The 24,904-nt window shown below is 50.8% G+C and overlaps 1 protein-coding gene across 2 annotated transcripts in view; it reads right to left on the bottom strand.

Moving 5' to 3' along the window:
- KIRREL3 (kirre like nephrin family adhesion molecule 3) overlaps positions 1-24,904 on the bottom strand; it is a 494,402-nt gene that overhangs the window by 73,795 nt on the left and 395,703 nt on the right. For both annotated transcript variants that reach the window (XM_053593181.1, XM_053593182.1), the window contains exon 4: positions 1,771-1,920. In XM_053593181.1, coding sequence (XP_053449156.1) covers positions 1,771-1,920 — 150 coding nt within the window. The remainder of the gene's footprint in view (positions 1-1,770; positions 1,921-24,904) is intronic.

Here is a 24,904-nt window from a genome sequence, read left to right as displayed (position 1 = left end):
TGAGGCAAGAGGATCAGTTGAACCCAAGAGTTTGAGGTTGCTGTGAGCTAAGACGCCATGGCACTCTACCAAGTGTGACAAAGTGAGACTTTGTCTCAAAAAAAAAAAAAAAAGTGCTCTGCAAATACTTTCTGACTTGAGTTGAGTTCTGTTATGCTTACTTTCTAGTCAGGCAAGCAAGCATTGTTTATTAAGCATGTAAGTGTCTGTCCTGACTGCCATGATGCTATTTGGTGGGCAGGTGATCAAATACAGGGCACAGACTCCTTTATCTGGAGCTTGAGTTCATTGGCTCTGCATGGAGAGGGCCACCCAAGCCAAGCTGGGCAGGAAGCAGACCTCAGCTCCTGACAGGCCACTGTCCTTCAGCGCTGAGCAGGCCCCAATCTCAGATCCCAGGAGTCATTTATGGGACTGTAAACCAGAGGGTCAGTTCTCCAGGCCATGATGACCCCTCTATGATGATCCTTGGTGAGATGGGGCTCCTCATCGCCACTGACCCAACAAGACCCCTGTGTCTGACTGAGGCTGAAACTCACTGGCCAGAGACCAGACAGCCTCCTTAACTGGTGCCAATGCCCAGCCGAGCAAACAGCCTTCCAGTGTGTGCTCAGTTCCAGCTTGGGAAGGCCATTTCATTCCCCCAGTTTCTCTGGGGTAAGGGAGTACAGAGTCTCTGAAATTGGCTGGTTCCCATAACACTTAAACATTATGGCAGCGCAGTATATTTTGGAGTTATTATTGTGTATTTTATCCATGCTCAGCTGGGCTGCAACATTCAAACCCTGAGACTGCTATTGACCACTGCTATAATGTTTCAATATACATTTTTGGCAAGACATAACTCACATTTTAAAATATTAATTTCCCAAGCATCATGGTCCTGAGTGCACTTCGATTTTTATTTTCCTGCAGTTGTACACCACGAGAGACAAGTTGTAATACTTTTCAGTTGAGTCATATTTTTTCTTTCTCCTCAACCCTTAGCCATTCCCAAGTCACAGGGCAATGGCACCCAAGATTGTGCCAAGCCCAGCAAACATCCTCGTGCCAGCTCTCCATGGGGAGAATAAAGAGGGCTGGTGCATGAGGGACCACGGGGACCATTCCATTCTTTTTTTGTCCTAGGGAGAGGATGGATCGGAGAGGTGTCTATATGGGCTTATGGGCTCACCATTCATAATAGTTACTAAGTGTGGCAGCACCAAGCAGTGAGCTGGCCTGCCAGCCCCTGGTAGCCTCAGGACCCCTGAGCACCCACCACTCCCGCCGGGCAGCCTTGCTGAACACCAGACTGGGTGAACGGTGCAAGCTCTGGAGTTTAGTTTAGGGATGTCCTGTCTTTTCTTCCCATCACATCATGACCCCTAAGATTGCAGGTTTTATGCGACTTTTCAGTATACTTGGCTCCCACAAGTGGGTGGGAAGCCTGGAAGCACCAGGCTGTCTGTTTCCTTAATTATCATGCTTTGATGAGTGGGGGGGCACATTTTGGGCCAAGACACAGGAGCACTTGATTTCTGGAAACCAGACTTCATGGGAATTGTGTTTGACTTTGGAGAAAACTCTTGGGGCAACATTGTGTTAGGTTTGAAACCAACTGCAGGATGGGGGTTTGTTACTCTTGGTTGGGGGCCCTCAGAGTCCTGGGGACCCTGGACTCAGGGCTTGCCTCTGGCCAGGGGAGCTGCAGGGAAAGCTGGGGCTCTGACACCCAACCACCTGGGAAGCTGGGAGTCCCGCGGGTGGGGTGGCTGGGTAGGTACTCACTTGAGAGGTCCCTGCCCACGCCCAGAGCCAAGCCGTCTTTGATCCACAGAACAAAGCCGTCATATTCGGGGATGGCGCACAGCAGCGTGACAGGCTGTCCAGACACCACCACCTGGTCCTGGGGCTGCTGGCTGAAGGAGTAGACTTGGCCTAGAAGGGAGACAAGCAGGTGGTCAGCCAGGTGCAGCAGCAGTGGCAGAGGGCTTCCCTCCAGTGGACGCAGGGCTGAGCCTCTGCCCAGCTCTGCCACCTCTTGTCCCAGCTGCAGTTGCCCTGCTCATCAAGCCTGATACCGTCAAGCCCTGACACCGTGCTGGTCCAGCCACAACCCAGCTCCCCAGGGGCCATCATCTGCCACCCTTGGGACATGCTGCTCCCCTTTCACTGAGCGAAGCCCTAGTTAATGCCCCTGGATGTCCCCAATGGGCAGATGCAGGAGAGGAGCCCCCAGTCCGTGGGTAAGAGGGCAGGGTGGGGGTCCTGTGGTTTATATCATATTGTTGTCTTAGTGGGCCCACAATGGGCCCAGGGCCAAATTCAGGGGAGCAGGAGCGGCTCAGTGTGGCTGGAGGTGAAGTGGGGCAGGTGGGCTCCCTGTCCCCTTCTCGTCTGCAGCAGCAGGGAGTGAGCTGAGATCCATCTGAGTTCTGAGCCCTCCTGTGTTCCTAGTCCCGCCCTGTGAAGACACAGACCTAACTGCGATAAAACTAGACTGAGGGAGAAGTGTGGCTGCTGCCACCGCCTCTGCTCCCCGGTTGGGAGAGTCAGCTAGGGAGCTTAAGGGCTGCCGTCCATCGTAGGATATAACGCCCAAGGTTCAGGCCACACACAGGATGTGCACTCAGCAGCAGATGTCCCTGGAAGGGACGTCAGTGCACAGAGAGAGGGGAGCTGGGTGCAGGCTCCCCAGGAGGGGACACAGTCTGCACAGAAAGTGGCCGACAGGAAGGTAGCTGAGTTCGCGACCTGGTGAGATCTTGGCAGGGTCTCTGAGGAGTTTCATTAAAAATCAAACTAGCCTTGGGTTGTGGGAGTAACACTTTTTATTCTGATTTGAGCTTTACAAATTAGATTTTATAGGACACTTTAATTAGCTATGTATGGTGAGGTTTTTCCTCTCTCTCTGTCTCTTCAAGTTCTCTGTTGTAATTACATTGTTTCTGGCACCAAAACAGGACAGAAAAGGAGGGAAAAGATAAGAGAGGAGAAAAAGCAGAGAAGTGAAGAACTGGGGGAGGAGGTTGGGGGATGGGGCGAGAGGAGAGAGGGGTGAGAGGGCAGGGGCAGCTGGGAGGGCAGCACCCAGACAGGGTGCCCGGGTGGATCTGGGTGCTGGGTCGGCAGGGAGGGCCCGTTCCCCAGGCTTCTTTCTCCTCCTCCAATGATGACTTCACAGCTCATTCTTTTATCTCAAAAATCTTTCTTGCAAGGCATGTGGGGCCCTAGACAATGCCCAAAGTTCTCCGCATTCTTGCCCAAGCTCTTCCCAAGGCAGTTCAACTGAGTGTCACATCCAAAAACACCAAAACAGTTCAGAGAGGCTCCCGTCCAGAAGGAGAGTTAAAGGACAGAAATTTAGCAAGTGGATTAGAGCTGCGCTAAGAGAGAAGGTCAAAGAACACACATCAATCCTGCTGAGGCGAGCTGCGACCCCAAGGATACAAACAAAAGGGGAATTTAGCTGGGACAGAATCAAATTCCACAAAGTTGTCTGTTCAGTCAGTAACGTCAATCAGGGGCAGGGCTGGAACTGAGTGAACACCCCCCAGCCTCCATCAAGCCCCCGAGATTGTCAGGCCTCACCTCCCCCTGCTGGATAGAGGCAGTGAGCAGCAGCCTGGCTGAGGAGACATAGATTTCCTTGTGATTTAGGCAGGTGCAAACCCCTGGAGTATCTGCCCATTGGAGGCAACTGGGTCATAGCCCTGCAGGGTTATCAGTGACTGAGGGTGACAGAGGTGCAAGGTGGGGAAGGAGGCATCAACCCTCTCAGACTAATCTATTTGCTGGGTGGGTCCTCCTGATCTCATGGAGCACTGAAGCAAGTCATATTTGAGTTGTCAGCAGACCCCTGCGTTCCAGTTGCCAGAGACCTTTTAAACTCTTCCACCTGAGACAGGTGCTGACTGAGACAATTGATTTGGACCTTTTGAATTGAGCCAATCGCCTGAGGACTATCCAAGTGGTGCCCTGGGTGTGTAGTTGCAGGAAGGTTTGATTTTCCTTTTTCAACTGTTGCCTGTTGGGGGTGGGGTGACTTAACTGCTGGTATTTCTCCACAGCTGATACTTCAACCCAGAGTAACTGTTTCACTAGGGTCGGACAGAGACCAGATGAAAACAAGACAGAGCCACTTAGCCCCACCACACCAAACAGGTCCCCAGTTTCTCAGGCCGCAGCACTGTACACGTCCTTGGCAAAGCTGCAAGGGAAAAGTCAAACAGTGTAAAATAATCATGGGGCGGAATCAGCGGAAAAACTCTGGTAACATGAATAACCAGAGTAGATCAACCCCCCCCATGGAAAGATATGGCAGATGTAACTGAAGATCCCATTCATAAACAGATAGCCGAGATGTCAGAAATTGAATTCAGAATTTGGATTGCAAACAAGATTAATAGAACGGAGGAAAATTTGGAATTAGAAATTCGAGGAGCAATTCAAAAGTTGGAATTAGAAATTCGAGGGGAAATTCAAAAGTTGTCTCAAGAATTCAATGAATTTAAAGATAAAACCACCAAAGATTTTGACACATTGAAGCAAGAATTTGCAGTCCTCAAAGATCTGAAAGATACAGTAGAATCCCTCAGTAACAGAGTGGAGCAAGCAGAAGAAAGGATTTCTGACATTGAAGACAAAGCTTTTGAATGCTCCCAAACTCTCAAAGAGGAAGAGAAATGGAGAGCAAAAACAGATCATTCTCTCAGAGAGCTCTGGGATAATTCGAAGAAGGCTAATATCCACCTCATTGGAATCCCTGAAAACGATGAAGTGGCTTCGCAAGACACAGAGGCCCTTCTCCATGAAATTATGAAAGAATTTTCCAGACATGCCAAGAGATTCTGAAATTCAGATAGCAGTTTCAGAACCCCAGCATGACTCAACCAGAATAAGACATCCCCCAGGCACATCATAATTAACTTCACATAAGTTAATATGAAGGAGAAAATTCTGAAAGTAGCCAGATGTAAGAAAACCATTACCTACAAAGGGAAGAATATTAGAATGACTGCAGATCTCTCTGCTGAAACCTTTCAAGCCAGAAGAGAGTGGTCATTGACTTTTAATCTCCTAAAACAAAATAACTTTCAACCCCAGATCCTGTATCCAGCTAAACTGAGTTTCATTTATGATGGAGAAACTAAATACTTCAATGACATTCACATGTTGAAGAACTTTGTCATAACCAAAACAGCTCTTCAGGATAGTCTCAGACCCATATTCCATAATGCCCAGCCCAATCCTCTACCATAAAAGTAAACTCCCTCAGAAACTTTTTTTGGGGGGGTGGGGTGGGGTAGAAAGTTGCTTTTTATTTTTATTTTTTAATTATTATTATTTTTTATTGTTAAATCATAGCTGTGCACATTACTGCAATCAAGGGGTACAATGTGCTGGTTTCATATACAATCTGAAATATTCTCATCAAACTGTTCAATGTAGCCTTCATGGCATTTTCTTAGTTATTGTATGTAGACATTTGTATTCTGTCTTTAGTAAGTTTTGCCTGTACCCATTCTAAGATGCACTGTAGGTGTGGCCCCACCCATTACCCTCCCTCCATCCTCCCCTCCCCAATCCCTTCCCCTTCCTTGGCCCTTTCTCCATATTCTTGTGATATAGTGGTGAAAGGATTAAAAATGTCCCCTGGACTTTCAAAAAACTCAATACCCCAAATTTTACCAGACTTATCTATATTCTCCATCAATGCAAATGGCTTAAAGAAGCACAGGTTGGCTGGCTGGATAAAAAAACTCAGGCCAGATATTTGCTGCATACAAGAATCACATCTTTCCTTAAAAGATAAATATAGACTCAGGGTGAAAGGATGGTCGTCCATATTTCAGGCAAATGGTAACCAGAAAAAAGCAGGTGTTGCAATACTATTTGCAGTCACAATAGGCTTTAAACAAACAAAAGTAAGGAAGGATAAGAATGATCACTTCATGTTTGTTAAGGGTAATACTCAATATCATGAGATTTCAATTATTAATATTTATGCACCCAACCAGAATGCACTTCAATTTATAAGAGAAACTCTAACAGACATGAGCAACTTCATTTCCTCCAGCTCCACAATAGTCGGAGATTTCAACACTCCTTTGGCAGTGTTGGATAGATCCTCCAATAAGAATCTGAGCAAAGAAATTTTAGATTTAAACCTAACCATCCAACATTTGGATTTAGCAGACATCTACAGAACATTTCATCCCAACAAAATTGAATACACATACTTCTCATCAGCCCACAGAACATACTCCAAAATTGATCACATCTTAGGTCACAAGTCTAACCTCAGTAAATTTAAAGGAATAGAAATCTTTCCTTGCGTCTTCTCGGACCACCATGGAATAAAAGTTGAACTCAGTAACAACAGGAATCTGCATACTCATACAAAAACATGGAAGTTAAATAACCTTATGCTCAATGATAGCTGGGTCAGAGATGAGATTAAGAAGGAAATTACCAAATTTTTGAAACAAAATGACAATGAAGACATGAATTATCAGAACCTCTGGGACACCGCAAAGGCAATCCTAAGAGGGAAATTTATAGCACTGCAATCCTTCCTCAAGAGAACGGAAAGAGAGAAAGTTAACAACTTAATGGGACATCTCAAGCAACTGGAAAAGGAAGCGTTCCAACCCCAAACCCAGTAGAAGAAATAAAATAACCAAAATTAGAGCAGAATTAAATGAAATTAAAAACAAAAGAATTATACCACAGATCAATAAATCAAAAAGTTGGTTTTTTGAAAAGGTCAATAAAATAGATAAACCTTTGGCTAACCTAACCAGGAAAAAAAAGTAAAATCTCTAATTTCATCAATCAGAAATGACAAAGATGAAATAACAACAGACTCTTCAGAAATTCAAAAAATTCTTAATGAATATTATAAGAAACTTTATTCTCAGAAATACGAAAATCTGAAGGAAATTGACCAATACTTGGAAGCACATCACCTTCCAAGACTTAGCCAGAATCAAGTGGAAATGTTGAACAGGCCTATATCAAGTTCTGAAATAGCATCAACTATACAAAATCTTCCTAAAAAGAAAAGCCCGGGATCAGATGGCTTCATGTCAGAATTCTACCAAACCTTTAAAGAGGAACTAGTACCTATATTACCTAACCTGTTCCAAAGTATAGAAAAAGAAGGAATACTACCCAACACGTTCTATGAAGCAAACATCACCCTGATCCCCAAACCAGGAAAAGACCCAACAAGAAAAGAAAAGTATAGACCAATATCACTAATGAATATAGATGCAAAAATATTCAACAAGATCCTAACAAACAGAATCCAGCAACACATCAAACAAATTATACATCATGACCAAGTCGGTTTTATCCCAGGATCTCAAGGCTGGTTCAATATAAGTAAATCTATAAATATAATTCAGCACATAAACAAATTAAAAAACAAAGACCATATGATTCTCTCAATTGATGCAGAAAAAGCTTTTGATAATATCCAGCATCCCTTCATGATCAGAATACTTAAGAAAATTGGTATAGAAGGGACATTTCTTAAACTGATAGAGGCCATCTACAGCAAACCCACAGCCAATTTTGTATTGAATGGAGTTAAATTGAAATCATTTCCACTCAGATCAGGAACCAGACAAGGTTGTCCATTGTCTCCATTGCTCTTTAACATTGTAATGGAAGTTTTAGCCATCGCAATTAGGGAAGAAAAGGTGATCAAGGGTATCCATATAGGGTCAGAAGAGATCAAACTTTTGCTCTTCACAGATGATATGATTGTATATCTGGAAAACACCAGGGATTCTACTACAAAACTCTTGGAAGTGATCAAGGAATACAGCAGTGTCTCAGGTTACAAAATCAACATTCATAAATCGGTAGCCTTTATATATACCAACAATAGTCAAGGTGCAAAAACAGTTAAGGACTCTATTCCATTCACAGTAGTGCCAAAGAAGATGAAATATTTGGGAGTTTATCTAATAAAGGATGTGAAAGATCTCTATAAAGAGAACTATGAAAGTCTAAGAAAAGAAATAGCTGAAAATGTTAACAGATGGAAAAACATACCATGCTCATGGCTGGGAAGAACCAACATTGTTAAAATGTCCACAGTACCCAAAGCAATATACAATTTTAATGCAATCCCTATTAAAGCTCCACTGTCATACTTTAAAGATCTTGAAAAAATAATACTTTGTTTTATATAGAATCAGAAAAAACCTCGAATAGCCAAGACATTACTCAGAAATAAAAAGGTAGGTTTACAAGAGAAAGAATAACAGGGTTATTTGTGGGGGACCAACTGATGCCAGCTCTTTGAATGGACACTGTCCCTGCAAGGAACCTTAGCCATTATTACCCATATTTTACAGATAAGTTGAAAGCTCACAGAAATGAAGGGCCTGTCCAAGTTTCCATGGTCAGCTCAGGTGTCAAACCCAAGTGTCTCTGGTGGCAACCATGTTTGCTCACCACTACCCCAAGTTAGCTTTTGAATAAAGGGTTTTAAACCCGGGTTTTAATTCTCTAATGGGTATTCACCCTCCTAAGCAGGCAGTCTGCTCAGCTCTAAAGAGGATCTTTGGAGTGAAAAGTGATTTCTTGGTCTGTCCCTAAGTTTAGTTTCATCCCCGCAAGGAGCCAACAAGACTGAGTTAGGGTCAAGGGTGGAGCCCAGCACTGGCCGCCATGGGGTTGCATGGGGGGGGGAGGTGCGATTGTTACGATTACCGACTGTAATTTAGGAACCATTATTACATATGATAGTATGTGTTTAGTACATTAAGCATGTATTACAAGTAATATTTTAATTGTTGTAAAATTGGTAATAGCTAACTTTTATTGAATGCCAACCAGGTAGTAAGAGCTTTACCTGGGTTATTACATTGAATTCTCTCATGAGTCTTCTGAGATGGGCACACATCTGACCCAAGTGGCGCTGAGGTCGTCCAGACAGTCTGGCAGTGAGAGGGTCACCAGCCCTGCAGTCAGCTCCAGCGCCATATTCTAGGGTCCTCACTGGGCCTCACACACTTTACTATGCAGCCCTGACACCCCCAAACTCATCTTCCTCACTCACTGCACTTGGCCGGTGCTGAAAAGTGTTGGGGTCACTCCTGGAGGGAAGATGTGCACAGATCACCTCACCAGCTCTGTGGGCAGTGTCCTCATGGACACGCTTCTCCTGGGGGAGGGGTCAGGGTCTACCAGCTAGCCCCTCTGGATCACCCCCGTCCCTCACAAGCATGTCTACAAACAGCCCCTCTGTCCCTCACCATTGGGCCTGCAGGGGCCCCAGGATGGAGGCAGACAGTGGGACTCAGGACTCAGCCCCACCTGGGCTTGAATCCTGACTCCTCCGCTGACTTGACTTTGTACCTATCTGTAAGGTGGGGACAATAAAACCACCCAGGCAGGTCACTGTGGGGACAGAGAGAGGGCCGTTGGGCTCAGGGCCTGGCTCACGGAAGTGCTCAGGGTACACCAGCCTTTCTCAGGAGGGACACTCCTCTTCCCTCCTAAAGCCCCTCCACTTGGGCACCAGGCATGGGCTGCTGAGCTCTGTGGGCTTGGGTGGGGTCTCACTGGAGCAGCAGATGGCTTTCTGTTGACACAGGGGGTGAAGGGGTCTTAATCAATGTCCAACACCTTATTCACTAAAGATAAGAATGCCCATGGCCAGCTGCTATAAGCCATGCTGGGCTAGGGGAGGAGAGGTGGACAGGACTGTCCCACTTGGCTGCCAAGGGGCTACTGGGCTTGGTGGGGGTCTCCTGGGCTGGTGAGGGCGGGCTTGGTTCCATATCTGTGTAACTCGGGACTCTACTTTGTCTGGTGAGGTGGATGGCAGCAGAGAAGAGTCTGCCCACTGGGCGGCGCCTGTGGCTCAAAGGAGTAGGGCGCGGGCCCCATATGCTGGACGTGACGGGTTTAAACCCAGCTCTGGCCAAAAAACTGCAAAAAAAAAAAAAAAAAAAGAGTCTGCCCACTGCCCAGGAGGAGGGAGGGGGAGTGGGGTTCTAGGGGCACTGAGACAAATCCATGTCAGAGCCCCCCCAAGATGGTGCTTCAGGGAGCTTCACCCACTGTCTCTTCATGACACCACGGTAAGGGGGCTGCTTCTTACCCCTGAGCTCTCTGCTCACCTCAGCAGGTAGATGGAGCCAGAGGGGGAGGGGAGGCAGAGGTGCTGAGCAGGTGAGGCCCTTTGAAGCCTTTGCTCCAGATGCAGGAAGGAGCCACTGCTTCTGGCTGGAGAGCTGAAGAGCAGGGAGGGGCATGTGGCCTTGCAGCTGTGGTGGGGCAGAGTGACCTGGGGAGGTAGGGTGAGGGTGGCAGCGGAGCAGGTGGTACTCAAAGGGGAGGTGCAGCCTGGCCCAGGGAGGGGGCATTTGGCTGGCCCTCCAGGCCTCTGGTTGTGGGGAAGAGCTTGGGGCAGGCAGATAGCACCTTAATTGTCAGTGGTGGCCCCAGCTGCCCTCTGCCTCAGTAGAGCCTAAAGGCCCTGTCATTTGTCTCCCAACTTCCATCCTGGGTGGTCAGGCAGGGCAGTGCAGCTTCTCTCTGCCCAGGACAGCTCCACATGGGCCCTGGAGCACCTCCTACCAGCCCCCAGTCACTCCTGCATGTCCATCAGTCCCTTAGACCCCGGCTGGAGGCACAGCCTCACCTTAGTCTCTCCTTGGGACGGGCACGCAGTACACATTAGTTAGCATGGAACGAACACCACCTGGCTTTGAGGTCCCCACCGAATTCCAGAAAAACATTTAAGCGCTGAAGACCCTGTTCAGTCACCAGTAATTTTCTGGGAGAGAAGAGGTGTTTTGCCATGGAAGGCTGGGCTTGCCAAGGCTTGTGGATGACTGAATTGGCCTCCTCCCTTCTCCAGCTAGACCTTTCCTGTTTCTATTTATTCACTGCGTAAGATTTTAATTAAACAAATTCTTTCCATTCATACAAGTTGGAAAGCCTCTAGTTTAGAATTTGGGGGCCTGAGATGTCAGCTGAGGAAGCCAAGGGTCAGGGGTCCAGGTTGTGGGTTTTGGAGACTCTCTCCCCTTCCTCAGCACCCTGATGTCTCCTTGTTCACACAGGCCTCATGTAAACACTGCTGGTGGAGCCACCCCAGGCACTGCTGGGAGGGTCAGTGGTCAGGATGGTCTTTAACATCCCAGAGGCCTTGGTGCTGAGCCCGTGGTGCTGTGGTGTGTAGGGGACAGGCAGAGAGACAGCTCAGTGTTCTGGTGCCTTCCCATGCCAGGCTCAGTGGAACTATGATGTGCACCCATCCCGGCCACCACAACTGCCATCCACGAATGTTTTGGGAATATGTTCTAGCACTCCAGGGCCCTAAGCCTGTTGTCACCCCATAGGCACACATGGCTGTGCTGTGGTTCCCTGGTGGTAGCAGCCGGGTTTTAACACAGACTAATGAAAGGAAAAAGCTGTATTAAAATTGTAATACTCAGTATATATCTATAACAAAAGATGAAAAAAAGTCACGTTGAGCACATCTTGTAATTGCAGAAGTCAAATGTGACTTGAGAATTGAAAACTTAATAGTGCTTTTTCTTTTCTTAAAATGCATATACATTTTTGACTCCCTCTGCATATAAACAATCTTGGCACACAGAAGGTGCTTCATAAGAGTTGTTCTTGTTTTGTCACTATCCACGAGTCTTTCCTGAGCCTGGCACTGTTAAAAAAGGGGCCAGGGCAGCACCTGTCATGCAGGGGCTGAGTTGTGCGAATCTGAGGCTGGACCAGTTAGACATCTGGTTGTTTGTGGGCCGTGCAGGAGGCACTGAGCATGTTAGCCCCCTGTGGTCCTGCCACCGCCACCTATCCCAGCCAGTTCCAGAATCTCCTGGAGCACCAGGTCAGCCATGCAGAAAGGGCTCAAATGTCACCGTCTGCTCTGTTATTAGGGACCAGTTGAGGACAGCTTAAGATACTCATACCAGGGATATTTGTCGCCAGCTTTCTCCCAGCCTGGAGCTTGCGAATTGCCTCTTATGAGATTAAGAGTAGCTGCACCTGTCCTGAAGCAAGTGGGAGGAAGGGAGGAGGGGAGGCAGAGGAGAGAGGTGGGAGGGAGGAGGGAGGGAGGGGGAGGGAGGAAGGAGAAGGGAAGGAAGCCAGCTTGGCACTCTGCTGATACCAGAGCCATGCCAGGTGGGGAAAGGGACAGGGTGGCAGGACTCAGCTCATGCCCACTTCCTGACTTCTGTGTTTTCTGCTGCTCAGCACAGGGCCAGCTCCTAACACAGGAGAATGAGCTTCCCACGGTGCCCTGCTGTGGTCTATCCTGGGGGACAGGATGAGGGTTGATGAGGTTTGTTCTGACCCCAGGATTGACTAATAATAAAACTGATTTTTACAGGGGTCAGAGGGGTGCTGGTGACTGTGCTAGCCCAGGGGCACTACCGTGGCCTCAGGCAGGGCATGGGCTGCGTGTGGGTGTGTGGGTGTTAGGCAGGGCCTTCTCTGTCTTCTGATGAGCAGCTGAAAGGCTGGAGGAAGAACAAGAGCCTGGCATGAAAGCCCTCACACAGTTAGTGCCCAAGGCAGGTGTCACAGATGTGACGGGGGTGGAGGGTGGGGGCTCCTGAATTGCCTGGAAGAGTAGACCAGGAAGCTGAGGAGGGACTGTTCCTGAGGATAGGGAACAGCCTCAGCAAGGCGGAGCTCAGACTGTGCAGGGAATCAAAGCTCCAATGGCCAGGCTTGGTCTCTGGTGCCTCCATTACTGCTGCCCCTGGGCAGGCACTTAGCCTCTCTGAGCCTCAGTTTCCCTGTTGAGACAGCAATCACTACTTGTTGGATAATTCTCGAGGATGAAATAAGACATTTTGTGCCCTGTGCACAAGACCCTGCCTACCCTCACAAGGGCAGCTGTCACTCTCTCAGGAACCTGGAGAGACCTGTGTGTGGAGTGTGCATGAGATGGCTGTAGCAGGTGCAAATCTGAAGTCCTGGTGGGTCTGGCTGTGTGGGCCCTCAGAGGCAAGCCAAGAAGTTTATACCTCATAAGAAGCCATTGAAGGTTTTTGATCCATGTGCTCAGATCTGAGTTTTGGAAGGATCACAGTGGTGAGAGTGAGCAGGGAGGATGAAGGAGGATAATCCGCAGATGGGAAGACTGATGGAGAAGATGTGGCTGCCATGAGGGCTCAGGATAGTGCTGCATAGTGGAGAGATGACCATGGATTTGGGAGCCACTGGAGGACTGATGGTTCCTGATCAGGGATGAGGAGGTGAAGGCCCCAGCCCCTGTGTGGCAGGGCAGGCTGAGGGCGGGTGCTCAGGAGGGAGTGGGTCTGAGGCGAGGCTGTGAGTTCGGCTGTGAAGGGCTGACGGGGCGGAGGTGGGCTGGATCTAGGGAAAGGGTGTGAGTAACTCAGAGTCACGGAGCACACTGGGGTTGGGCGGTGGGAAGAGGGCTTTCTGGTGCTCTCCCTTCTTCACAGACCTGAGAATCTCCAAAGAGGCAAAGTTACAGATGTGGCTGTGACTGTCTAAGAGGAACAGGTTACTTCAGGCTATCAGTGTCAGCAGCTGCCTTGGGGGGAATGTCTAACTTTTCCAAGGGTTTGCAGGGCTTCAAGCCCTGTCGGGATGGCAAGTAGTCATTCTAGGTAATCTTCCTCGGAACTGGGATTGCAAACATACGCAGAGAAGCCGGAAGAACCAGGTGGAGGTGGAAGGTGGGGCCTTCTCTTCATTGTCTGTTTCTCCTAGACCCTACTGGGGGAGACTTTGGAAACATATTCCACCTTAACTTTGCCATTCACAGCCCTGGGTGACTTGATTCTGGTTCCCCGGTGAGGAGAAGCTTGCCAAGATCACGAATGTTCCAGAAATTGTGCTAGAACTTCAGGCTTACATAGGAGAGACTGGCTGCTCTCTCTGGGGCAGGACGAGAGGGCAGGATGCCCGAGAACAGCTCTCCTACCTGTGTTCCTGGGCAGCCTACACCAGGCCCAGCTTCACACGTCCCTCCCCAGGACGCAGTCTGCCAAGGTCATCCTGGACAGCCCGGATGGGCCTGCAATGAAGAGCAATTGGGCTGGCCAAGGCGGGGTGAGTCCAAAGTCACCATAAATCCTTTTCCTACTGATTATCAGCCTTGCAGCCCCGGCTAGAGCCTGACTGTGCTCATTAGTGGTGGGGAGAGGGAGTTTGCCATTGATCCAGCCAAGGCCTGGATGGTGAGCAGACACTGATAAGTCACTAACACTGTCTCCTGGTGTCTGTGAAGAGCCCATCCATCCCAGCTGGGGTTGCCTGCAGGGCTACATGAGATAGACAGGCAGTGCATAGTGAGTAAGGTGACAGGGAGGATGCAGATGGGAGACACCCCACAGCCCTTGAAGCAAAGACTATGGCTGTTTTCTCAGGCTTGTGGCCTGCTGGTCTGGCCCAGGCCATGTCCCTTTCTTTCCCTGACCCTTAGGCTCTCCTGTCTTTAGGTCCAGAACGTGCACAAACTGAGCTGTCACTGGGGAAGGTAGGAACAGCAGGAGAGGAAGAAAGCATAGCTAAAGGGCAGAGAAGGGAACGGGAACCATTAGCCTGAGAGGGACTGCAGGCTTCAGCTTGGGTAGAGGGAGTGTGCACTGTGCCTCTTGGAGGGCATCAGCGTGGGTACTGGGGATGGGCTGGAGGCTGGGACACACTGGCTGACCCACACTTCTGGCCACTGGTGCCCAGTGTCTCTTGCACCCTTTTCTAGGAACTACATGAAGGGTCACAGGAACACAGGAAGCTCTGCCCTTCCTGTGAGCACCTGGGCCCGAAGTTGAAGGTTCGGGGCCACCTCTGCTACCTCCTAGCTGTGCACCTTAGGCCAGACCCTTCCTTCTCTGAGGCTCAGATTCCTCATCTGTAAAATCCAACAACCCCATGTTCTGTGTTCTTACGTATTCAAAGTGCTATTTTGGGGGGGGTTCCTAAGGCTGAAAATAATAAAACCTTCAGGTGCAAGGAAGTAAAAGTAAATTTCTCAAGGTCACTTGGTCTGTTGGGGAAAGATTCATGTCTCAACCATCATTAAAAAAAATCATTTTATATTGCTGTAGCCCTTGCCTGTTAGAAATGGCTCACAAGTTCTACGTATGTGAGAATTCACGGACAGCTCACTGAAGCAGTGGTTTCCTGGACTCTATGCCAAGCCTGGGCTAGTGGGTCTAGCAGGCTGGCTGTAAGCACGAGGTCCTAAGTCTATCTCACTCTCTAGCCCCGCCTGAGAATCACAACCTAAACCTGGTACCTATGAAAAGCCTTCTCATGACTGCCGGAGCTGTCCCTGATTGGAAGTGGATCATCTTGGGGCCGTGTCCTGGGTCCCCCCCACTCCACCCTGGGAGACCACATACAACCAACTTTTCATTGTCTATTAATGGAGAGAATCAACGGTGTGAATAGTCCAAACTGATGGACAATCCAAAATGATGAATAAGCTTTAGTATTATAATATTTAGTTTTGACTTTAGAATGGATTTTGATATTCATGTTTGAATATGGATGTGTTTGATGTTCTGGGAATTTTTAATACTTAAAAAAATCCACACCCCAATGACAGAGCTCCCCCTGCACAGGGGTAGAGAGCTTCACCTCTGAGACTGGCCCAGAGAGTCAGCCCCCCCCGCCCCACCCAACTCCTGTCTTTATGTCTCAAACCTTCCCTAGGAGAGGATGGGGGTATTAGCTGATTTTGCCTTTAAAGGACTTTCATTCCCTTTGGGCCTCATGCAAATAAGAGCAAAATAAGAAGCTGTGAAATGTTAGCAGAGGACTTCATTAAGCAAACTTGGTGATAGCATTTGCCAGGAATGGGGACAATTTGCCCACAGATAATTGAGAGCTGGCTATATATGTGTCCTAATTAAAAAAGTGATTCTTCTTCTCACTGCCCTGGGATTGTGGGCCTGATCTTCTGGTTGTTTCTGAATACCAACCACAACTAACTCTGATACAAAACTCTGCAACACATTATCTTACTCAATCCCCCTTTAACACCCCACAGAGAACCTTTTGTCATCAGCCCTATACGGAGGCTTGAGTGCCAAGGATGTTCCCCAGTCCAACTCTGTCCTGCCTTGCTCTGCTCTTCCGTCACCACAGAACAGGGGCTCTGGCAAGGGCTCAGATCACTCTCCACAAGGCTGAGAGGACAGTAGCAGAGACAGCAGAACAAGCTCACCTGCAGGGGCTGCCCCAGTCTCTCGGGGGGGTTGAAGTGCGAGTGTCTGTGAAGCAGAGATTTTGTGCTGGAAGCAGCTTGAGTGGAGGGAGAGAGTGTGGCAGGCTACTGAGGGCACCCAGGTGGGGGGCACAGCCTGAGCCCAGCATCTCAGGGGGCGAGCTGGGAACAGGACAGATGGAACCGGCAGGGACAGAGCTCCTCAGAAGCAGCAGCAGCCCCAATTCCAGGCTGCCCATGAGCCTTCCTGAGAGGGAGCCCTTCCCACCCCAGGTCGCAGCGTGTGGGCCCAGGACCACTGGACTTGACTCCATTTCTGCCTTTGTTCACACAGCTGCACTAGGTCAGCAGAGGGCATGTGATCTGTGGGGTTTTCTCTTCGAAGAGCACAGTCCATGTCCCCTACCAGCCCCTAGTTATGCTCCAAACACAGGTGTGAAGCTGATGGGACATCTGATCATGCCAGCTGGGCATAGCCCCTGCCCACCTGTGGACCAGAGAAACCTCAGGTACTCCCACAATGCCCTTGGGGCCGAGATCACACCAACTCCACCAATAAGAGCAAAAGCAGTGTGCACCCAGGCTGATTTTAACCCACCCCACCCCTGCTCAGAGGCCCGCCGCCAAGGCCGATCGCCTGAGCAGCTTTCCGTGCTCAGGCCTGTGCTCGCTGAATAATGACTTCATTCCCTCACTGCTGGAGCCTTGGGCCTTTGCGACAGCAACAGTACTGGGCCACTTATTTGATGTGAGAACCTGAGGAGAGGACCAGCTGGTGCCTGGCTGGGCCCTTCTGCAGGGGCAGTACATGGGCGCTATCTTGGGAGATGTGGACCCACTCCTGCCTGCCCCCAGGACAGCTCCATTTTCTAGCCCGAGTGCCCCTGGAGAGAGCAACACTCCTCTAATCGGAGAGTCATTCATGGCTTCGCTGGAGAGAACAGAGCAACTTTGAAGCCTCCTCCCCTAAACGCGGCAATATTCGGTAACACTTGGTGTCTTGGGGAGAGAGTTCATGTCTGTAATTAGTTACTGTATATCACCGTTAGTACTCTGCTCGGAATTTACTGGGCAAACACCATTTAACTGCACAATAACTACCGGTCTTCGCTGCTTATTGGGTAATTTACTAAGGCTGGGAGAACAGGGCAGGAGGGACTCTGAATAGGAGGTATTGCAACCCCTTGAATCAAACTTTATGAGTTTGAGTTTGGCAGGGAGGTGACTGCTTGTAGCCAGCTCTCCTGTTTTGTTTTGCAGAGTTGGCTGGCAGACTGATTCCTTCCCTTGATTTACCGCAGGAGGAGAGCTCTAGGGGTGGGGTCGGGGGTTGCCTGGGGCCTTTTGATAGAGAGGGTCTTTTGACGAATGGCTGCAGCAGAAGCCCAGGATTGGTGTCCAGGGGGCTCCATCCAGCCCTGATGTTTTCTCCCTCCACAGCTCTTTTCTGTCTCGGGGCCAGTGGCTGGGGAGTGCAGGGAGCAGTCCTTGGCTGGCAGCATCAGGATAATCGCTGGCGCCCTTTCTTCTCTTGCAAGTGCAGTGTTGCTTGGGAAGCAGCCGTTTCTGGACACTTGGCCAACATTCCCGGCCTTAATCTGCTTGAGCAAAGTCTGTCTTTGTTTGGCCGTGCACTGTCTAAATGCCCCTAACCTAGTTAGGTCGCGAAGAGGGAAAGAGACACAGTGATGAAAAACACCACGTGTGACATTGCCTTACGCAATCTAATAAATTACTTGGTACCTGGCTGCCAGCTCAGACTAAGCCCAATATTGCCTGCAGTAATTATTTGGATCAAATGCAGTTTATCTGCTTCATATTTGTGCTTCTGTGCTCAGTGGTAACTTATAAATGTCATTGTGGCGTTTATTTGTTATAATGGAACTTAATGGCACCAGCAGCCGAGAGCAAAGTGGCAGGTCTAAAGCAATCTCCTCATCTCTGGAGGAGGAGTGAGCCAAGATAAAGAAGGCGCCCTGTGGGGAGGTCTGCAGGATGGGGGTCCCCTTACTGCACGGTGGACATGAGAGAGCCAGGGGCTCCGAGCTGCACCAAGGGGACATCTCTGCCTCCAGACCTGCCTCTGGGTTGGGGAGCTGTGGCTGTCTCCACCTGGCACTACCACCTGCCCTGCTCCATCTGCCAAGGGCCTTTCAGAGCTGGGAGGTGTTCGATCTTCCATTGCCTGTTGACCAGCCCGACAGGAGGTGAATGGGTATGGGAATGAGAACCCTGGGGTGACTGCAGTATGGAAGACAGATATTAGGGGAAAAAAAGGAGAGTGTCTCCACTGCCCAAAGAGCGGATGGCAGGGCTTTCCCTTCTGCATCAGGGTGGGCGCTGGTGCCAGGAGGGACAGGCATGAGCAGGGCAGAGAGGAGCCGATGGGTGGCAGGTGCTGAGCCCACCTGCCCTGCAGGAGAACTGAGGACAAGGTCCGGGGCCCTTCAGTGCAGAACCCAGGGCTCGGGCTTCATGCGTCCTGGGCTCTGCCATTTACTAGATGTGTGGCTACAGGTCAGCTGTTTCTCTTTCCTAAGTTTCACCTGCTTATGTGAAAAGTGTGAGTAATAATAGATACCTCTCGGGATGGCGGTGATGACTAAATGAAGTAATGTGTTTAAAGGGCAGCCTCGGTGCCTGTCACACAGTGCATGACAAACAGTGGCTGTGGCAGTGACAGGCACACTGAAGTTCAGTAGTGTCCAGCAAATAAATGGATAATGACACTTTCCACTTTGTGCATCACAGAGACCTTTCCAAAGCTGAGCTCGGATTTATCCCGAGCCCTTCTTACCTCCGTTTTACAGGGAGGACATGGAGACCCAGTGTGGTGTTAGTAACTTGCCCAAGGCTGCCCAGCTGGTCTGTGGAGTGGGCATTAGTTCTCCTACCCTCCAGGGCAAGGTCCCTCCACTAGTGCACACTGGACAGCTCCCCTCGGTTTTAGGGGCTGAGCTTGCCCCTCCTGCCTAGTTGCCCCTGTCCCCAGAGACTAGGCACAGAGTCTGTGCTGACCTCCCAGCACAGCCTGCAGGCAGAGGTGAGGGGCAGGGGGCTGAGCCATCTCAGTACTGCATTCAGAGCTCCCTCAGGTAACACAAGTTTTCTCCCTCAGTGACACCCCAGATCAGGCTCCTAACATCCTAATGAGTGAGGATCACTGGCCATTGTTACTCTCCCACCAGCTGGGCCCCTCCTACAACACACCACACTAGTGGGCTTGACTTGGGGTGTTACCCTGGGACACTGATAAGCACCCCTCGCATCTTGTGTTACTTTATGTGTGTTCAAAAGCACGGGCACAGTCATAACGCATAGTGTGTCTTCACAATAATCACACGGAGGACAAAGAGTATCACGACGCACAGCGCGTCCTCCCAATAATCACGCGGAGGGCAGAGGGCGTCAGGACGCACAGCGCGTCCTCGCAACAATCACGCGGAGGGCAGAGGGCGTCACGACGCACAGCGCGTCCTCGCAATAATCACGCGGAGGGCAGAGGGCGTCACGACGCACAGCGCGTCCTCGCAACAATCACGCGGAGGGCAGAGGGCAGAGGGCGTCACGACGCACAGCGCGTCCTCGCAACAATCACGCGGAGGGCAGAGGGCGTCACGACGCACAGCGCGTCCTCGCAATAATCACGCGGAGGGCAGAGGGCGTCACGACGCACAGCGCGTCCTCGCAACAATCACGCGGAGGGCAGAGGGCAGAGGGCGTCACGACGCACAGCGCGTCCTCGCAACAATCACGCGGAGGGCAGAGGGCGTCACGACGCACAGCGCGTCCTCGCAATAATCACGCGGAGGGCAGAGGGCGTCACGAAGCACAGCGCTTCCTCAAAATAATCACGCGGAGGGCAGAGGGCGTCACGACGCACAGCGCGTCCTCGCAACAATCACGCGGAGGGCAGAGGGCAGAGGGCGTCACGACGCACAGCGCGTCCTCGCAATAATCACGCGGAGGGCAGAGGGCGTCACGATGCACAGCGCGTCCTCGCAACAATCACGCGGAGGGCAGAGGGCAGAGGGCGTCACGATGCACAGCGCTTCCTCGCAATCATCACGCGGAGGGCAGAGGGCGTCACAACGCACAGCGCGTCCTCGCAATAATCACGCAGGGGGCAGAGGGCGTCACGACGCACAGCGCGTCCTCGCAACAATCACGCGGAGGGCAGAGGGCGTCACGACGCACAGCGCGTCCTCGCAACAATCACGCGGAGGGCAGAGGGCTGGCATTGTGAGTACATCGAATTGCGGATGTGGAAATATAGGTCAAGAGAGATCAAGATCTTATACCGAGATGGGGAAAATAACTAATTTTCAGAGCTCTTTTTTTTGACTCCCAGTGAAATGTTCACTGGGACACTGAGTGTGTTTGCGTCATACAGATAAATGGTAGCACCATCTTGTTTCTCTAGTTATGTCCCTTCACTGGCTCTGGCAAGGCAGGGATGGTTTATTCTTTTTTTAAACAGCTTACACAACTAGTTAGTGGCAGACTGGGCCTTAAACCATTATTTCCCAAAGTGGATTCCAAGGAACACTAGTCCTGACACGTGCTACAGGAAAAATGTTTTTTCCCAAAATGTTTGGGAAACGCCGTGAAGCATTCCTTTTGGTGTCCACCATGCCCTTTGAAATACTAACGTCTCAGAGAAGTTTTGTGGGAGAGAGACTTGTTGAATCAGGTCTCACCCAGCTCCCCCGCCCCCGACCTGTCTAACCAGGAGGCTGTGCTTCATGGACAACCTGCTGACACAGAGTGGAAATGCTCTCGGGGAAGTGCGTCTGTGTAGTGCCCCCACCCCCACGTTTGGAGCCAGTGAGGCTTAGTGCAGTGTGTGGGGAGGAAGGACATAAGGAACATAAGAAGGTCAGAGCTGAAGCACCCCTCCCCAGGCTGCCTCCCCGCCTGCCCCCCCAGGCAGTGAAGTCCAGGTAATTCACTCAGTGTTAGCACAGTCAGCCCAGCCAGTATCTGTCCCAGGATCAGAGGGGCCACCACTGGCCAAGTGAGTGTCTGTGGGCAGCATGTGGTCGGGCACAGGGAAGGAGTCCTGTCTGCCCTGGCCGGTGATGGGGTTCACCCACCTGCGTTGCCCTAACACACACAGCTCCCGGGCAGGTGTGAGTAGGAAGGTCAGTTTTGCGCTTAGCCCTACCGTGTAGGCTGTGCACCTTCGGTGGGTGACTTACTCTCCCTGAGCCTCATCAGTCTCTTCATCTTCAAACGACACAGCGTGTAAAGTGCGACCTTTACCGCTCTGTGCGGTTTGGCTCCTCCTCTTTCGTCCTGCTTTTCAGAAGTCCCCCCCTCAGAGCAAGTGGGCTCTGTATCTCTCCCTTCACCCTGCTTCTGCTAGTTCACTATTTACCCATCTGCCCCTCTGGCAGAAAGTCTCTGGGGACCACTGCAGACTCTGCCTGCACCAGCCTGTGGTGACAGGGTCTGCCAGCGGCAGAGCAGGCCCCAAGTGCTGGGAGTCAACACCTTGCAGAGCAGCCTGCCCCCCCACAGGACAGCCCATGGACACCCCACTCTGCTGGTGACCTACAGCCCTCCTCAGAGTCTCCCCTGGGCTGGTTCCAGCTGTCCATGGTGGTGGGGGCCCCTCCCCTTCAATGTCACTTCCTGCCCCTGCTCTGGGCACTGTAGCTCCCAGTGGACTACTGCACTGAGTCCCTGCTCGGGGTCTGGTAAACAAGGGGGCGTCCAGGCTAAGACAAGGGGGTCTCCACTGCTGTTCACCTCCATTCTCCCATCACCAGGCTCACTGTAGGCAGCCAGTAGATCTCTGAACCAAACAGAAGAAGCCATGGGAGCAGGCAAAGGAGTGCGGGTCATCAGCATGCCGAGGTCAGCAGGCTGGCCAGGGGGCGGCTGAGAGGCAGCCACACTCCCACCTCCACACCGGCCCCACCTGGGCCTGGGTCAGAGTTTGGCCGTCCCCAGTGTGGGAGCAGAGCGTGTCCTGCTTTGAGAGCCCTTCCTGGGTGAGGGGTGCGAAGTGCTGCTTTTCAGTACTAAGCACAGTGCTTATCCCCGGAACGTTTGGTGTGGGGAGGGGGTGGTTGGTCCTTTGCTTTATCCACCCTGCACTTGGTGTGAGTCACTGGACTGTGTTCTATAGGCCCCTACGTGTACCTCCACCGTCACCTAAACTGGCTTGATCTGGCACTTCTGGGTGGCAGTAAACCCCTCCCATACCAGTAGCAATACAGTTTCCATAGAAACGAACACATGTCAGAGGGAGGCACAGGGCTGATAGCAGATGGAATAGGGGAAAATACGGCCCCGTTCCTCCTTCTAGAGCGCTGGGTCCAGCACTGCTGTGACAGGAACCCTGGAAGAGGTGGGGGATGCTTCCAGGTTTTGTCACCTCCCCTTTGGTAAAGCCATGGGTATTCATCTTGGCCCAGCCTGCTCCTGCTAGTACTGAGCTCTGAAAACTCCAAGGCCCCACATCAGGCACCTCACTTACTCTGACCCCTCTGGGCCTTCAGACCCTAGAGGGGGTGAGGGTGAGGCCTTAACCCTCTGTGAATTCTGTGAGGAAGGTGTCGAGGCTGGTGAGGGTGGAGGGGTGCAGAGGCAGAGAGGAGAGTGGAGGCCTCCTCAGAGTGCAGCTGGTACAGCAGAGACCCCTGGACTGGCCCCTTGTCACCAATACAGCTACAACTGCAGACTTGGGGGTCCTGGGGGCATTGTGTTTGGAGCTCCTTTATGAGAGCCTGGTAGAGGAGATGTCCAGCAAGTTCCCTGTCTTTGGAGTGACCCAAGCACCCGAGCGTAGCTTGCAATGTTCTCACAGTGGACACAGCTCACAGAGCTCAGGTAGACGTTGCTTCCTCCAGAAGGCCATCCTGGACACCCTCCTCGGTGCCGTGTGCTTGGTCCTTCTCTGTTTTCATAGCCCCTTGTCACATTGGTCACTGCAACAGCCACACTGAACTGTGATTGCCAACACATTTGTCTTACCCACCCCGGGACTGTGGTGTCCCTGGAGGCAGGGACTGTGGGTTTACACGCCGGGGGCCTGGCCTGCACAGTGCAGGCACAGAGGGGGTGCAGGGGCACAGCTGGGGAGTGGACAAACCCCCAGCAGCACAGTGCTCACAGAGCCTTCAGCGGTGTTGAGCCATCAGAAGATGGTGTGGACTAGACGACCACTGGTCCCTCTGGCTCCAAGAATCTGTAACAATAGGCTCTAAGCCTGTCCTGACCAAACCTGGGACTTGAACTTAGATTCTCCTACTCATAAGCCACAGTGCTTGACCATTAGGAATATTAGTTATAATGCTCAGAAGAAGATCAGAACCCAAACAACCACAGAAACAACCGGATATAAAATAGATCCAGTCTCCCAAGTGAAGTACCAAGTGGAGAGTAAGTAAAGTTCCAGGGGACCAAACTGACCACTGTGACTCTGGATAAGTCACACTCCTTTCCTGAGTCTCAGGGACCTCATGCGCAAGTGATTGCCAGTGTTTTTTCTAAGACCATCTAGATGATGGTCAGATCATCTAGTCCCAGCATCTTGGAGCCACTGGCCAGGGCAGGGAAGGTCATTGTCTTCCTCTGCTGTCCATGTACACTCTGTGCAAGCATTGTGCTGGGCTTCTGGGATATGACGGAGACCAAACAGAGCTTCCTGACGGGCAGGGGAGACAGAGATCAGTTAGACATAGTCTTACATGGCAAAGCGAGCTAAGAGCTGGGAGGGGATGGAGCAAAGGAGCAAAGGACAGGAGCTTGGTCCAGACTGGAGGGCGGGTCAGAGGAGGCTCTGCTGGAAAGAGACTTCAGCTGCAATTTGAAGGGTGAGCAGGATTCACTGTCAGAAAGGTTTGGGGATGGGACACAGTGAGTATGTCAAGTTCCCCAAGAGGAGGGAGCAGGTGGCTCAAGGCCCTTGGTGGTGGAACACACCCTGCGGGAGGAGTGGCGGGATGGCCCATGAGGCTGGAGCACCCTGTGCAGGGAGGAGGGTGAGGACAAAGGGGCAGGTGGGGCTGGAGCACACATGGCTTCTTAAAATCTGCCGAGGATCAGGTATCTTTCCTAAAAGCAGTTGAAAGGCATTGAAATATTAATGTTTCCAAGAGGAACACGACATGAACAGATTTGCATTTGGAAACACCATTCTCACTCAAGTGTGGAAAATGAACTAGGGCGGCTGGGGGGAGGTTGGTCATCATGGGTGTAAGAAGCCAGTTAAGAGAGCCCTGATGCTGTTCAGGAGAGAGGGGGACAGGGGCTAGGGTGGTGGCATGAGATGGAGAGAGGAGAGAAGAGATAAAATCCCCAGGACTTGGGGAGGGTTGGATGTGAGTTTGAGGGAATGGGTCTGCAGCCTCGGGGGCTGTCAGCCTAAGATGAGCAGGGGTCTGGTAGGAAGGGTGGCTGGAGGAATAGACTTGGGTAAAAGATCTGGGACCCTCCATTAGATTGTGGCCGGAGAGTAGAAAGGTGGTTTCTCTTGTTCCAAGACATGGAGTGAATTAAATAACAATCAGAAAGCATCGTGGAAATCTGAGTCTTGCCATAAATAATAAACAGGGACATTATACAAATAATGGACTTTGCAGCCCCAGTGGAAGAAAACTCATCAGTAAGAAAAATGAAAAAAGAAAAAAATGCACCCCAAAGACTCAGCTAAGAAAATGACAGCATTAGCCAGCATTCCAGGTCAGCGCAGATGGGAGGAACGGG

This window comes from Nycticebus coucang, chromosome 6, assembly GCF_027406575.1.
Source record: "Nycticebus coucang isolate mNycCou1 chromosome 6, mNycCou1.pri, whole genome shotgun sequence".
NCBI lineage: Eukaryota > Metazoa > Chordata > Mammalia > Primates > Lorisidae > Nycticebus > Nycticebus coucang.
This window is presented reverse-complemented; position numbering and strand designations above follow the sequence as displayed.